Below are 16701 nucleotides of genomic sequence, written 5' to 3' on the forward strand. Positions count from 1 at the left end.
GCAGGATAGATTCCGCATCTTGCAGATTCGGAATCCGGGCTTGTGGTAATGGCACAACAGCATCCCCGCCCTCAGATAAGGCGCCGGGAAGACGAGCTGCCTCCACGTGGCTCGGATGCCGGGCGCGCACGTTCGTCAGGCTCGTCCAAGTTCACGTCCAGTGTCGGGACGCCAGGTAACTTCACGTGCCCAGGTCCGACTCGCCAGGACAGGAGCTCTGCTCACCGCGTCGTCGCCAAGGCACCTTGACCAGCTCCGCTCGGGTCGTTCCTAAGACCTTGCTTCTCGCCACTGGTCCCGCTTGGTCGTTCTGCAGCTTGCAAAACCGACCGGCAAAAGGCAACACCCAACACGAACAAGTGCCCTCTGTCTCCCGTCAAACACCAGACAAGGCCATAATTCAAATCAACCTAACTAAATTGCTATCCCTCTTTTTGCTCCCGCTGCAACAAGAGGCAGGTGTGCGATCTAGTACACAAGGCTCAAACAACCAGTTTTCAAATTAACAACGCAACAAAACAGAAACAATTATTAATCAGCAATAATAATTACAAATAGAATGGTCCCCTCGAAATCACTTGGACCGAAAACATACTTCTGAGGAAGCAAATGAGGTCATTCATTTTTCCCGGTGATATTTTCGCGGAATCCGAAGCTGCTTATATTTGCGACCCTGCTTATCCGTGTAGCGGCGGTACAATAAGCCAGATTCCTTGCCAAATGAAACCCCCTTTTTTTTCACTCCCCGTTTGGCGCTCTTCCTCAGATCGCCTAGTGAACAATCTTCCTGTTGTTCGCGAATCCGAGTTTCCCTTTCAACTGCAGCCTGCTCCTGCCAGCTGGCGGAAACCGGAGCGAGTGTGGAGCCCGCGTCGCCTAATTGCGGCGTCGCGTCTCTATCGCGGCTAGCACTGCACGCGTCACTCCCACTCACCTCCAGGACCCGCTCGTCTAGGCCAGCGTCCGAGCTCTGCCTCTCCCGTGACTGCTCGCCACTCAAGTTACCTTGATCAGTCCGTGTGCCGCACCGCCTTTCGCTCACCGACGCTAAGTCAAGTTCCCTCGACAGCGGGCGCGCTTTGGATCGCGTGGGGGCCATGTACGCCACGTCGGCAAAGAATGATTTGCCCTGATCCCTCAGCAGCTGCTCCGAGCTATTTGAGAAGAGGTAGGAAAATTGCTCCGGGAGGGCGGCTGACACAGCGGCTTCGGTGTTAAGTTTCCCAAACTCTCCTTCAATGATAACCGTTGCGATCGGTAAACAGACACTCTCCTTCTCGGCCACTTGCCGTATCCTAACGCACTCTCCCGTAAAATCACTCGAGGAGACGAAAGACGGGTGAACAACGTCCATAGTTGCTGCAGAGTCTCGAAGTGCTCGGCACTTCTTGCCGTTTACCTTAATTTCCCGCATATATGGCTCCAATAGTCGTATGTTTTTGTTAGTTTCCCGTATTGTCGCAAAAGCAATTTTCTCTGGGCAGCTCGCTGCGATGTGCCCTTGCTTTTTGCAATTGTAGCAAGTTAACGGCTTCCGTTTTTCAAAAGAACGCATCGTATCGTTTCGCTGCTTGGGACCATCGTTAGCATTCTGAGATGCATTCTGTCCTTCCCTTACAGTTTCTTTGGTAAGAGACTCATCTTTCCGAAACTCGCGACGCGTGATTTGCTTCCGTTCGTCGGACTTCCCGGAAAACCCATCTCTTCTATCAGCTTTTTCTACGCGCACTGCCTTGCTGTGCAAGCTGCGGCGGGTGTAATACTCTTCCGCTAACTCTGCTGCCTTGTTTAGCTTAACCTCCTTTAGCCTATCTTGCAGCCAGAGCCGGACATCCTCATCAATGCAACGGTAGAACTGCTCCAACGCGATGCATTCGACAATTTTGTCGCGGTCGTCGTAAACCTCTTCGCCCTTCAGCCATTCCACCAGGTCGGCTTTTAGACGAAACGCGAAGTCAACATTCGACTCCTTACCCTTTTTTGCATACCGGAACCTCTGCCGGAAAGCTTCGGGCGACAATTTGTACTTCCGCAGTAGCGCTTCCTTCACATCACTGTAGCTCTCAAACGCCTCTTTCGATAAGCAAGTTATTACGTCTGATGCCTCCCCAGGAAGCAACGCTAACAGATTCTGTGCCCAGAGGGATCGCTCAATGCTATTCCGTTCGCACACGTGCTCAAATTTCACGAGGTATTTGGCCATATCCTCTCCGACGACAAAGGGTGGAAGTTGATCGCGTATTCTTGGAACATTAGAAGTGAGACTAGGCGCTGGCGAGCTATTTCGGGTCTCCAACTCTTTCATTTTAAGCTCGTGCTCACGAATCTCTCTCCTTTCCTCCACGCAACGTTCCTTCTCCCTCTTTTCCTCCTCGCGACGTTGCTGTTCTCTCCTTTCCTCCTTTTCCTCCTCGCGACGTTGCTGTTCTCTCCTTTCCCGCTCGCAACGTTCCTTCTCCTCCCTTTCCCGACGTTCATTGATATCCGCCCAGGCCTCTGCGGCTTCCTCCGCCGTTACGTCCCCAGTCCTCATGACCTCAAGGATCGCATTCTTTCTTTTGGTCGAGCCCAACTCAATGCCCAACTCCTCACAAATTTCGAGAAGTTCCTTCACCTTGTACTTCTCCATCGTTCACACTGTCCTCCTGCTGTTTACCCTTTTTGAATATACCTGCCGTACGCTACTATAACACTACTAGTAAGACATATGCAAGTATTTCACACACTGCCCTGTTTACCCCCTCAGCATCCCCTGGTTTTCAAAACACTCTTACTAGGCTTGAAACACACAAGGTTATCACAATGCAACACCAAATCCTTCCCTAAGCTACTATAACCTGTGTCAGAGAAAGTCTGGTGTTTGAGGTAAACTTCAGGCACTCACCGCGCCGAGGTAGCTGATGCCGGTCAATCCCGTAGCTGCCATCCAGTGTTACGGACTCCAACCGGTGCCAGCAGTGTTACGAACTTGTACCGCTGCACCACGATTACGGCTTTGTGGTCCCGTAGCGCTCGTCACCCGTTTCGTGACAGAGCGTTGGTAGCGAAGACTCCGAGCCTGGCGTCGATGAGAATAACAAAAGGGACTTTATACATTATATACAGGTTATCATACAGGACATGAACGGGTCGGCACTGGGGCCGAGTGCTCACAACAAACGCGACTGTTCTCGCACGACGACGTCCGGCGAAAAAGCGTGACACATCTCACCCCAGTCGGGAGCGACACTCTCTCCCGGTGGGACGGCGGATCCTGTTTTTCAGGCAGCGCGTTGCTGCTTTTATAATCCCCGAGGAACCATTGTCACTCAAACGGCCCAATACAAAGTCAGCACACGACGGTCGTCCGAGGGGTCCAACCAGCGACCGCGCTGGCCACCCGGTTCAAAGTTCGCGCGCGCGGTGACCTCCAGGCAAGGGAGGTGCGGCGCCGGGCTGTCTGGCACACGCCGACACGTCCAAACATGCGGCTCGCCGAGGCTTCTCCCGCAGCCCCCGCACGACGGCTCAGCATCTTGACTTGTGAAGGGAGAATTAGGGCGCTCGCAGGATAGATTCCGCATCTTGCAGATTCGGAATCCGGGCTTGTGGTAATGGCACAACAGTATACACAGTCCTAAATCACCAAGGCGCTTTCGCAGCAGTGATTTATGCATGTGTAAAGAAACATATCGGCGTAATGCCACATCCATTTGCTTTATTTGGATCAAGCAGTGCTCTAAACTGCCCGAAAATTAGGCCCGTGAAGACGGCTTGGTTTGTGTTTCGCAACGTTAACAGCAGATGTTACCTGCACTATCTGTGTGCGTGCATCCGTGCCTGTTTTCAGAAGGCTCGCTGAGCGCACGTCAGTGACTTCGGAACTTGCTACAAGGACAGCTCTGCAGCGAAAGCCAGGGCGCTTTGAAAGAAATTGCTACCTGTTCACCCCGCTGCTGCGACGCAGCGTAGTCAGGTTAATTACTGATTCAGTTAATATTGTTTGTTATTTTGGGGGGAAGGACGAGTTGCACCGTTGTCCTGTGATAGCTGGAATAAATGTGTCATTGTAATTAATGACGGACTTTGTCTTGCAGGGTGTACCGGCACTGTTCGTTCCGTATTCCTCATGTATTATGTACAGCTTGTGTCAAAAAAAAAACGATGCTACTAGAGCCATAAGTGTCGAGTGGTGCTGAACTATAGCTACATCGTACCGAACCAGATGTACTCTTCGTGCTGGAATGCTCTGAAGGCCAACGCTGGTCTCGTTCTTGAAGCATGCAACAAGAAGCCAACCAAACGTAGCCGTGTCACCCTCTCTTTTAGACAACGGCGGTATAGTAGAGCACTTCACGAAGTGCACACATTTTTAGCGCCGAGGAACTTGCATCACCAAAAGCAACATCTCATTCCTGAAAAAGAAAAAGAAATGTCGCAGCCGACGCATCCGCGCCAGAATAAAAAAGCTGCAGTGCATTCTTCCCCGTGGTGGATAGCACAGCCATCAAATCCAGGGTGAGTGCTGCAGCCGCTAGGATACCTGTGACTGTTTCGCGACTTTCATGCGCCGAAAAGTACTGCGGTCTGGTTTAGCACGTGCATAATCTGTACGCACACCCGCAGGAGATGATCAGTGTACACCTCAAAGAATCGGAAATGACATAAAACAGGCGACCATCGGTCTGCCCCGAACGGACAAGCAAGTCTGAATGCAGGAGTGAACGCGTGCGAAGGTGAAGTGTAGTATAGAGTTTGGATCATTCCTTCGTGCAGCAGCATTGGAAACATAAACTTCACACAGTACTATAGTGTTCTGTCAAAGCACCCACGAAGCCAGGCACACTGATGCAGTGGCGTAGCTAGGTCGTCTTGCACCCGGGGCCCATAGGTCTTCTGTCACGCCCCCCCCCCCCCCCCGGGTGTAGCCGGCGGAAAGAGGGGTGTCTTCAGACATATATGACACCCCCCCCACCCCCACCATTGGCCCCTTGCACCCGGGGCCCACGGCCCCCCGGCCCCCCCTGTTGCTACGCCACTGCACTGATGTTGCGGCTCCGTCATTACGCTGAGAACCAGTCTGTCTCCGTACTCTTGCCGAAACGTCTTGGCACCGAGGGTATTGCACGAGCATGCGCATGATAGGTAAGTATACATCTGTACGGTGTTCATTTTGTATAAAGACGCACGAACTGTTCTTCTTCGCCATCGGACAGCTGGCCAACTTAGGTACAGGTGCTAAAACGCTACTTTTCGCTAATTTATTGCCGCGGGCCCAAACCTCTGTCGCGGTTCAGAGCCGTCGTTTGCGGCCCGCGCGCGCACGCGCAGTGGGGGGAAGAGACCACCGCTCGATGCGGCCGCCATTCGCTGTCGCTCGGGAGTCACGCGGGGTGAGTGCGGATAGCTCGGTCCGGGCCGAACCGGAGGGGACCCCGCGGAACAGGATTTGTAATTCAATTGCGCGGAAGACGAACACAAATACGATCATTTATATCTCCAGAGCGCTGGGTGTCTGCTCTCCCCCTCCCCCCCCCCCTTCCCCCAAATAAGATTAGGAGAAGACTCGGGTCGGGGATCCCGGAGGTTGCCAGACTGTTGAGGCTTCCTGCTGAGCTGGAGGTGACACATCGCAAGATTGGTTGGGTTCATTGGCGGGGAGGAGGAGGGCACCTGCTCGCGGTGGCCCCCCTCAAAGGTGTCCCTGGCACAAGGCCAAGAAAAAAAAGAAAGAAAAGAGACGTATAAATAAGCGCGCAATGCAGATAGCGCACCTTGAGAAAGCCCGTGGCTGTGCGCGCGTTCTCTTGTGGCCCGCGCGCAGGGAGCCCAATCAGCGGCGCCGGCGGCGGCAGAAGCGTCGACGAGCCGCCATCGGCGCGCTAAAAACACAACAACCGACCCGAACGGGCACACAGACGTTCGCGACATAAAAAGGGCAATTACAGTGATTTATAGAAGCAAGAGCCCATTCGCTAGGCCGAATGTTTCAGAAAACCTCGACAAATCACAGTTGCCTAGCGCGCACTGCCTGAGCGTATACACAGTCGCTGATCTTTATTTCGGAGTTTATTTTTTCAATTATGATTCCTTTTATTTTTCTAATGTCTCCTATAGGAAGTGGAAAAGAAGGGAAGAACGAAACAGATGGGTGTTTCTAAAGCACATTCCAGTCGTTGGTCGCATCTTCCTGGAACTGCGTCATCGTCTTAAGTATACGCTACACGTGAAAGCAATAGCAATGAATAGCCTTGGAAATTTACACGCGGTGCAGTCGCCAGAAGGCATATAACTTATAAGTTTGGGACGATAGTTGTAATCTTACGCATTTTGGCCCGACGTTTTGCGAGTTTTTCATCCGCTGGCGTTTCCTTATGAAGTGCACGTTAATATTACGCAACTACAGAAGTGCATGCATAAAGGAAGCCTATGCCCACTCATTCTGGAGCTGTACAATAAGATGGTGGAAGAGGGATTGATTGAAACAATGACGGGAAAGTTAGAAACGCTTCAATTTGGTGGCCGAGAAACAAACTTCACGAGACGTTCCTTGAAGGACCGGTGAACGTTTTTCAGCGCGAGAAGACGAGGGACGATACAGGAAAGCGGCACGCACACGCACAGACGCTAAACAATAGCCACCAGTATTACCATCCCAAAACCAACTTGCCCAACAGCAAGGCTTTGAAATTCGCAGGAAAGGTCCCGGATGCTTATTAAAGCTAACAAACGAGATGTCTTGCGATTCGAAGACGTGTGTGTCATTGGTTCGCGTTTAGCCCTATTATTATTGTTGTCTTTGTTGTTGTTGCAGCTGCTGCATAGAAAATGCTTCTAATCGAATAATGCTTTGAACGCCCCACACCCCACATTTTTTTTTTTTTACGTACATCGCGCAATTTAACCAAGACTGACCCTCGAATGCATAGTCAGGGTGGCTGGGTGGGTATAAACTTCTTTACCCATGTTATTGAAGCGTCGCCTAAAATAATTATTTTCCCTTTTCGGCCCAACAATCTGGCCGGCTTAGAGGGCACATCAGTTTGTACGCTGGGCAGGAACTCGGAAACATTACTAAACATTTCGCCTTTTGTTTCCTTTTCTTCTTTCAGGCAATGCCGCTATTCCAGATGCATTGAACTCCGCTTTTGATAAACTTCCTCATAAACGAATCACCAATATAATATCGACAATTACGGACCCATTTTTATTCTGCCCGCACTTCCACAGATTTTCAAACGATTTCACCAAGAATGACGTCTTTTCTGCAAAAAGTTTTCACTTGTGTCATCCATACAGATTGACTTCGTGGCCAATCATGGCACCACATATTTATCGGAAGAGTTCTGTGAACGCCTTCAGCTGTGCCATCCTTTAGGTGCAAAAAAGAAAAAAGACCTCTGGAACAGTTTTGAAATCACAAGATTCTGCTTTATAGATTCTATTTCACGGGCTTTAAATGAAAATGACCGTTTTGCACCATTGTGCGAAGCTAGTAGAACAGAAAGTCGCAGATTGCGATGCGCAACAAGGAAATGTATGTAGCAGTATAAGCAACTACTTTGACTCGATATTCTCCAAAGTGCGATATGAGCTCCACTGCTATTTGAATGTCTTCATTTATAATTTTTCACCAGTAATCTACGAATTATTTCCAACATTAACCATAACCAGCATACTGCTGTGGAGTTTTAAGCGAGAAATCCGAAGTCCAAGCATAGCCAGCTGTGGAACATACTACACTGCACCACGCAAAAACAAATATGGAACCGGGACCTATATGGATAACCCTGACAATTTGTAGAGGCGCATAGTTTTCATGTCTATATCGGGGATAATTTCTTGAGGTCGTGCAAGAACTCGATGTGAGGCTCAACAAAAATGTGCTACAATTATTTTCATCCCCGGGATTGGACTCTCGCCTGTAATGCTCGTACTCTTCGGGTCCTTCCTCTTCTCTTTCTGTGTGGTGTTTAGATATCCTTACATGAATAATAATAATAATAATAATAATAATAATAATAATAATAATAATAATAATAATAATAATAATAATAATAATAATAATAATAATAATAATAATAATAATAATAATAATAATAAATAATAATAATAATAATAATAATAATAATAATGATGATGATGATGATGATGATGATGATGATGATGATGATGATGATGATGATAACCTGTTTATTAAAGCGTCCGGGAAGAATAATGCAAGCTCACACAGACATACCCACGCGTGCACACATAAAGAAATTATTAATTTCGTCAATACAGATTTTAACAGAGCATAAAATGTGTACACGAAGAGAATACAAAGCAAAAGTGGAGAAACAGATGGAAGGATTACAGAACGACGGAACACACAACAAATGTGAGAGTTGTTCAGTTCAGTTTTTGTTCACCTCTGCAACTCCTTTCAGGAAAATGTTAAAATTAAGCATGAAGATATCCAGGCACTCTGAATGGGCGTTATATGTCGCCTGCACTCTAGATAGAGGGTCACAAAAATCTGAAAGTTGAAAGGCGCGCTGTTTGCTTGTGCCTTTCTGAGGAATGTAAAAGCGCACTTAAAAAGCAAGTGCGAGCAGCAAATTTTTTCATGTATTAATTTGTGAAGAAAAAGACCGTTCGATATATTGTGTCTACAAGTAAAGGTAGGTAACGTGAGTGTCTATGTTAGCTCTATGGAGATGGAATGCTTTTGACAGAATCGATGTTTAAATATATCTGTGAACATTTTTTTTTTCACATTTTCAAGAAGTTCACAATTTGACCTACAAGTGCCGCCCCAAACAACGTAGGCGTACTCAATAACAGGTAGGCATACGCTCTTATATAAAGCTACAAATTTCCCAGATTGTTTTAAGTCTCTCGTCACCCGACATGCTCTGCCGAGCGTTCGAAGTGCAGGCTGTCTCGTCTGTTGAGCGTGGGACGAGAAACTCGGAGAGCTGACGAAGTACGCTCCAAGGTCCTTCGTTCCCTGAGCTCTTGGCAGGAGAACGTCTTTAACGCTACAGGGAAACAAAGACTTGTTAGTCTTCCGGGTGAAGCTTACTACTTTCGTTTTTGATGCATTTATGACCAGCTTGTTTTCAGCGCGTACCATGACGAAAAATTTGCAATGTCCTTCCGAAGAGCGGCGCAATCATCAACATTTTCTACCGCTTTGAAAAGTTTCGCGTCATTAGCATATAACAAAATTGAAGAGTTTTGAATGACTGTCGAAACGTCGTTAATAAACAGCGAGAAGAGGGCCCTGGACAGACCCTTTAGGAACTCCACTTGTAACCGCGTAAAGTTCGGACGACTGACCATTCACGCTAACGTAGCAGTACCGGTCGCGTAGGTAGCTTCTTATCAGCGCTGTGACAGAGTAGTGCATATCAAGTTGTGTGAACTTTTGAAGAAGTATATTTGTGGCATACGACGACAAACTCCTTACTGAGGTCAAAATAAACGACATCCAGCTGTCCTTTCTTGCAACAACAACAACAACAACAACAACAACAACAACAACAACAACAACAACAACAACAACAACAACAACAACAATAATAATAATCTTTATTACAAATAATAAATTTGTACATATAATTTTGCTAGGTCTGCCGAAGCCTTCTGTGGGCTTGTATGGCAGAAACCTGGCAGTCAGGGCAATGCATTATGTACCTAATTACAAACAAACGAAATGTCAAACAAAAAAATAATAAAAAAACGTATCAAAAGTTTTTCAGGTAAACATGCCCAATAAACAACAATTAATGTTCAAATGAAAACACGTAGCACTCAACAACTATTAAAATTGAGTAAACAAGGCACAATATGTAAACAAAGTTACAACTTATCGAGAACGAAGGAAGAAAACAATCGTGAAAATAATAATAATAATAATAATAATAATAATAATAATAATAATAATAATAATAATAATAATAATAATAATAATAATAATAATAATAATAATAATAATAATAATAATAATAATAATAATAATAATAAAACGTTTATTGCAATGCCCAGGAACAGCTACGGTGCCTTCGTACTGGTGCACTTAAAAAGCAATACGCGAGACAAACTGTACAGCGAAGAGAAATGTCGTAGACAAAACAATGTGAGATAAAGAAACAAATAGGGAAACAGAAAACGAGGAGGCGGCCGTGAAAGGGAGTTAATTACACAACATACAAAACACAGGAAATGAACTCTGTAATATGTCAATACAGGCGTAATACTTGCGACTTTTTTTTTTTTTTTTTTGAGCCGTGTCATAGGACAGTCTTCAATTTAACAAGGCAGGGCAGAAAGTGCGAAACATTGCCTGGTATACTTTTGTGGCACGGAAAGTTGCACACGATCAAGAAGCTTTGGGCAGTGTATAATGCCATGGGCCATCTTACAGAGATACAAAAGGTCTGATTTAATACGTCTTGATTTTAGAGGTGTGAGTTGCGGTACGTTTGAGAGGGTGGACTACGGTCGCCAGAACGCGCAAAAGCGGTGCTTTAAAATCGATATCAATTTGTTCTGGATGCGTTCAATGAGGTCAGAATCAGATTTGCACGTTCCACCCCAACCTACAGAGGCATGCTCTAGTAGCGAAAGGTGCAGAGTAGAATACAATTTCAGAAAGGCACTAACACTAACTTGCACTAAGAGTATGCAACAGATTTCGACCGCGAAATGTAATGGTTCTGCTAGTTATTTTCCGTTTCGTGCTTCGTCAGTGGTCCTCGCGGCATTCCGCCTACTTTATCGCCATGATAACAAAGGAACAGATTCGATACGTCATATCGGCCTTTGTTTCCCTTTAGTATGTGGCAATTCAAAATTAAAGGGTAAAGTACGTTTGTACTCATATACAGAGATCCTGTGCGTTTAGTCGATGTGGTTCACAGCCAACGCACTACTGATATTCGTAATAACATGCCAGAATTTGCTTTTGCGAGCGAAATAGGCAGCAGTTATTCAATGCTCACAGATTTAAAAGAAAGCTCACAGATTTAAAAAACGACAGTACGAGCTTCTGCAGCTTGTACAACTTCTACCACTTGTCACTCGAGAAAGAGGGCTAATAGCTGCCATGCTACGAAGGGATGAAAGACAGTTATAAGCGTTGGCTCATGTACGATACGTTCGCTAAGCCACTACTGCAATTTCTGCACGAGGAAGATCTGTACGCTTAAAATTACAAAAACATATGTGCCATAAGGTAAGCTTCGCGCAAAAAAGAAAAAGAAAGAAGAAAGAACTAGACGGATAAAATTCATAGTTTTTGTATTATTCTAGCGCATCGGTAGTTGCTCGTCGCATCGCCGCTGACCATACACGCTTTTGAGAATACTTTCTTCTTTCCTTACTTTACGAACTCTGCCAAGCGTCCCGCAAGTTTTCCCATGGAGTATTTTTTTCGTGAAGGGAAGTATCTTTCCGCGGGCTTACTGATACACGTCCGTACAGTTCCGAACTTATTTGATCAATCAACGAGCTCACGGCGGGGCCCTGGTATGCGTGCGTTCCCGGCATGGCCGGTAGCCCGGCGATCTGCCACGGGAAGCCGCGTCTGAGCGCGCGACGCCCTTGTTAGCGCTCCGGCCCCGGGGAGCGCGGGGCGAGACCGCGTCGTTCGAGCTGCGCGCGCCTCTCATTGGCCCGCGCCCGTTCCGCCCCCGTCGGCGAAAGAGTAACGCCGAGCCGCACAAAGAGAAAACATCTTTTGAAATATCCTTCTCCGGCGACAGTCAGGGAGAAAGAGAAGCAAATGGGAGACGACACCATTACGAAAACACTCTACGGCGCCATCTCCTTAAAATAATGCCCAGCCATTTTCTTTCGTATTACCCAGGCTCGCCCTCTGGCACCCGCAGATTCCGGCTGATGTCTCTATCCGTCCCCGCTGTGCTTGTTTGTATTACTTCTTGCCGCGGCTGTATTCATTTCTCCGGGCCCACCGGTTCGTGCGCGGCCCAAACGCACGAACAGGGCGCGCGCTCCGGGAGGACTTGATGCTGCCTCGTTAAAGTTAAGCGACGTAACGACGCCTCCGCATAAAGGAGCCCGAAACAAAAGACCGCCAAGAAACAACATCCGCGCCCATCGACTCTTCTCTCTGCTTCTGCTGCTTCCCTTCGAGTTCTCGGCCCTCTTCCGCGGATGTGCCAATTACACGTCCTCGCAGTGACGTCTCGAAAACGCGCACATAGTCAGCGCAAGGCATTTGCGCCGACTGTGTCCCGCGTCGATCGGCTTTCTTTCCGCGTCCATTACTTTCCCAGCCACTTGCGGGGTGCACTAACCTGGCTCGCGCGCACCGGCTGATTACAGGCGTCACATTAAAGCGAAACCCGGGACTCGAGACGGAGGAGAGGGCCGCGCTGCGAAGCCGAAAGAGGCCCATGGTGCGCCAGCATATATATATATATATATATATATATATATATATATATATATATATATATATATATATATGTGTGTGTGTGTGTGTGTGTGTGTGTGATAGCGCCAGTAGGCTTTTTGGTGACGCGCCGCGAGGCGGCGAGAAGCAGCAAACTGCTTTTTTATTTTCGATCCACCTTTCACCGGCGAGCAAGAGCGGCGCCTTGTTAAAGGAAAGTACGGGACCACATCGGGGTGAAACATCAGCCTCTGTTGTCTCGGATCTAGACTCCGAGCATGTAGCGGCGAAAAGCACGGGGTGCCGGACCTTGGCCGACTGCATACAAATGCCCTTCTTGTCCAGTGCACGGAGGAGTCCGTGCGGGCAGCCGAATCATCGGAATCCAATTGTTCGGTGGCCGTACGACCACAGTGTAGAGGCGGACAAGATGAACCTATGGCAGTAAACAGTGTAAGCAGTTAGCAAACAGCATCTTAGCTTCACCGCCGATATACGCTTCGGCTGTGCTTTTACACTATACGGAGAAGCGCTTACTCAAGTAAGCCAGGCTATAGATGACCAGCGCCAAGCGTGTGGCTTTATGGAAACTGCCGCACACATTTTCCCTGCTTGCCCTCCCTTACACCTCTCAGTGGAGAAGAGTTTCGATTATTTATTTATGTGCAGCTGGGATGCCGTGCGGCGGTCTGTGGCTTGCTTCTTTTTCAACGGGGTGGACGTGAACTTGGCGGAGTTGCTTGATTAGATGACATTTCGGCGTGAGGCACGACTGTGCTCCCGACTGTAAATGTCACAATTTTTATTCATGATTTCATTTCGTCGTCACATAATTTCATTCCGTCGCTTTAGACAATTTTACTTCTCATTGATTTATATTTCATTCCTTTTATTTAAGCAACAGAAGAGATCCCTTACCAAGGAGCCTCCCTTCGATCCATAGGTTTATTCATTCGAGTCTTCAACGCGACAATTATTAACAATATACCTCTGCCACGGGTTAGCAAATTAGCCAGTTTCGGTGACAAATCTATTTTGTATTTTTCATGTCTATGTATCTCGTATTTGTCAAATATGAATATTTATTTGTGCCTCTAAAGCTTGAAATGTAGGAAGTTAATCTGAACACACGCATTTAGGTTGTTATCTTGTAGTTATATATTAAGCTACATAGTGGAAGTTTATGTTTAATCACAGTATGCTTCCCCTCGAATTGCTGTCGAAACAAAAATTGTATAAGGCTAGCAATCGCGCACCCTTTAATTGCAACTGCACACAAAATTACGGATCCGATGCAGTTTGCAGACGCTTGCCGTACATTAAGCAAGTTTTGATTCGAGGACTAACCTGCTTCAAGTGGCAATGTTCAGCTATGTGGCACTGTATAACATAAACAACAAAATGTAATCTGTCTTTAGAACATGTTATCGGGCTCGGAGTTCAATAAATTGGCAAGGACGTATCATTTGAATGACAAAGCAAGGAATACCGCAGTATCAAGGTGCCAGATGAGTATAGCTTTTTTTTTCTCTCTCTCCAGCGAACTTGAAGATGGAACAACTCGAGCAGTATTAAAAGGAACATGCAAATAACTTTCAAGAGGCTGTAGCGGCTAAACACACACGTCTTTCATAAAAATGTTCAGTGACACTAAATGTTTCACGGGAAGGCTACAGGTTGCATACCAACTCCCGTCAAGAAAAACTCGCAGGGACCGTGAAAAATATGGTCGTCTCACCAGAAGTTCACCTTAACAGAAGTGAACTAAAAAGGTACCATTCCTCGTGCAACTAAATATGAACGTCACAAAATTGCGAATATCAAAATGTGTATGCAAAAATAGCCACTTATTGGATTTGCATGAAGCAAAGCATTGCTTTATGCATTCTTAAGCTATTGAGTTGTTGCTTGTCGCCGCTGTGGAAACATTTGCGTTCTCACTAGAGTTTGTATTCTCAAAAGCTTAAATTTCACGTAGCTTGTGAAACAAAAATTGTGTTCTCCTGTTCAAAAAATGCTCCGAAGGATTCAGGGCATCATCACTGCATCACATGTTAACACCACTGAACGCTGTCTACACCATATTTATCAGCATGCTGAACCTCGAAGACCGCCTCAATCATGGTTTTTGATGTAAGCTCCGGTCGTCGTCGATGCTTGCGTAGTTGTCCACAGAAACGCCTTTGCTTCTTGTGTGTATGTGGCCCTATCGCCAAGTCTGCTGCCCTGGGCCTTTCGCTGAGCCGAGTACAAGGCGGCGACAGTGCCGGCCTCGGAAGTTCGGCTCAAGCGAATTAGCGGTTCATGATAGGCAAACTTATTTCACATTGGGCTCACGTAAAAGCAACCAAATGTTCGCATACTGTTCTTCGTACTAGAAAATTCGGATTACCTGGGTTCGTCTTACTTATAACGGGAGTGTACTGCATTAAGATGTTCGGTTCGATTTCACAGCTCACGGGTAATCGTTGCTCAAAAATGAACCTGGTGTTCTCTTTCATACTGCTCACGACTGTATTCTTCCCTTTCGTCCAACAGATCTATATTATGTTTATATGAAGTGTTCTTCTTTATTAATAATTTGCGCCTAGCCCTACTATATTTTCTATTAGGAAAACGAACACCGAACCTCACAATTTAAGGCAATTTAAGTTGTCAGGCAAAGTATCGTAACTAATTTCCCGAAACTAACAAAATAGAACACACACGCGCGCTAAACAGCTCTCTGACTGATTATTCATTCGGCAATAAATTCATAAGTTCGCCCACTGGTCTCCATCTTTTCTATCTCGCTAAAACTCGTGTTAAAAAAAAAAAGACCCAGAACATATACAACTCGTTTGTTAAACGTTGCGATGCAAAATTTACTAGATGGGGCACCTTGGAGAAGCCGAGAAGAAATAACGAAGAAGAGCCCCGCCTTATCTTTGGCAGGCTTCATTCACACCTAAAGGAAATTCCTAGCCCGGAAACCGAGCCCCGAAGGGATCCAATCGTGACCTGCAGGCCAACTCTGCGGCGGCGGCGGCGCGGCCGGTCCTTGGCGTCACACATAAAGCGGCAGCTGGGGAAGGAGGCCGGGGAGGAAGAAAGAATCCAAGTGCCGGCGCTGTTTACGTTACCGGGGGCATTACTCGCTCGCCTTCCCCGCTCCTCGGGGCAGGGCAGGGAAGGGATAGAGGCCACTTCTTGTCATTGCGCCGGCCAAACCCAATTACGAGGGGTGCTAGGCTGGCCACATTACCCGACGGGAAGTAGCCGCTATTAGCACTTGTGTAATCCGATTTGGTAACCCTAAGGCCCCCGGCGCGGCCCCGTGCGGCCGTCCGGGCTCGAAGAGTGATCACCATTACAATGCGGTTAGCCTCTGCACAACGAGGGTCACTGGGATGATTGGTAATGCAGGCCACGGCTGGACACGGGCCGAACCAATCAGTAAGCTGCAGCCCGCGCGGAAGAAACTGACTCGGCCAAAACATGAGATAATGGCTCTATAAAAGAAGCATTGTGGGCATGGCTTCGCCAACCGCGGCCGCGAGTGTATACAGGCTCGATCCCGCGCCGGGGAATTCCAGTCGGATTTACGGCGCCGGATTCCTCGCTATGCCCCTGACGACTCCGGCCCCGGGTTCATGGCTCGCTGCATTATTGATACCCGCCGGTCTCCAAACATCGCTGCGGCACTGCTTTACCTGAAACTTGAGGGCTAGGCGCGCGCAGACCGGCGCATTCGGGGCCTCTTACGCGCACGCTCGTTCGGCTGGCGGCTGCGCATAATCCTGGCGGGGCGGCTGCCGCTGAAACTCCCAAACTCGTGCACTAGGCTGTCTTCCAAATGGCTCATACGATTTCTGCCGCCTGCTTTTGCTCTTCGGCGAGAGCGCGCACCTCCTGTTTCGTGTCTCGCCGCTGCTCGGTAGACGGTAATGTGCATGTAAGAAATCTCAAGACTCGCTGCCGTCGAACGCCGACGGTTCTGAAAGGAGCCTTTGCACGAGCTTTTCTTTCGCTTCACATTCTCCGTTGTGCACCCCCTTACACTCTCCTAAATGGCTTGCTACTTTGATTTTTTTTCTATATCGGAGTTGCGTTTTACTAAAGCGAGATACATAAGCATAAATGCCGTTAAAATACGCTCAGCGACCGAAAGAACCCTGACCTCTGGAGTGGCTAAAGTCGGTAGCCGAGGCACAATTAATCTAAGCAGCGCTTTTTTTTGTGTGCTAAACTGACGTATCGTCCATTTTCACTTGCTGGATACCGACAGAGATGTGGGCGTCAGAAAAAGGTGCAGCCTCGGAAGGGATGGGAAAAGGGGA

The 16701-nt window shown here is 47.5% G+C and overlaps 1 protein-coding gene across 1 annotated transcript in view; it reads right to left on the reverse strand.

The window, feature by feature from the left end:
• Positions 1 to 12504: 12504 nt before the first annotated feature.
• LOC139047454 (uncharacterized) overlaps positions 12505 to 16701 on the reverse strand; it is a 76317-nt gene continuing 72120 nt past the window's right edge. The window contains exon 4 of the mRNA XM_070521276.1: positions 12505 to 12818. Coding sequence (XP_070377377.1) covers positions 12648 to 12818 — 171 coding nt within the window. The 3' untranslated portion in view covers positions 12505 to 12647. The remainder of the gene's footprint in view (positions 12819 to 16701) is intronic.

This window comes from Dermacentor albipictus, chromosome 1 (assembly GCF_038994185.2).
Source record: "Dermacentor albipictus isolate Rhodes 1998 colony chromosome 1, USDA_Dalb.pri_finalv2, whole genome shotgun sequence".
Taxonomy (NCBI): domain Eukaryota; kingdom Metazoa; phylum Arthropoda; class Arachnida; order Ixodida; family Ixodidae; genus Dermacentor; species Dermacentor albipictus.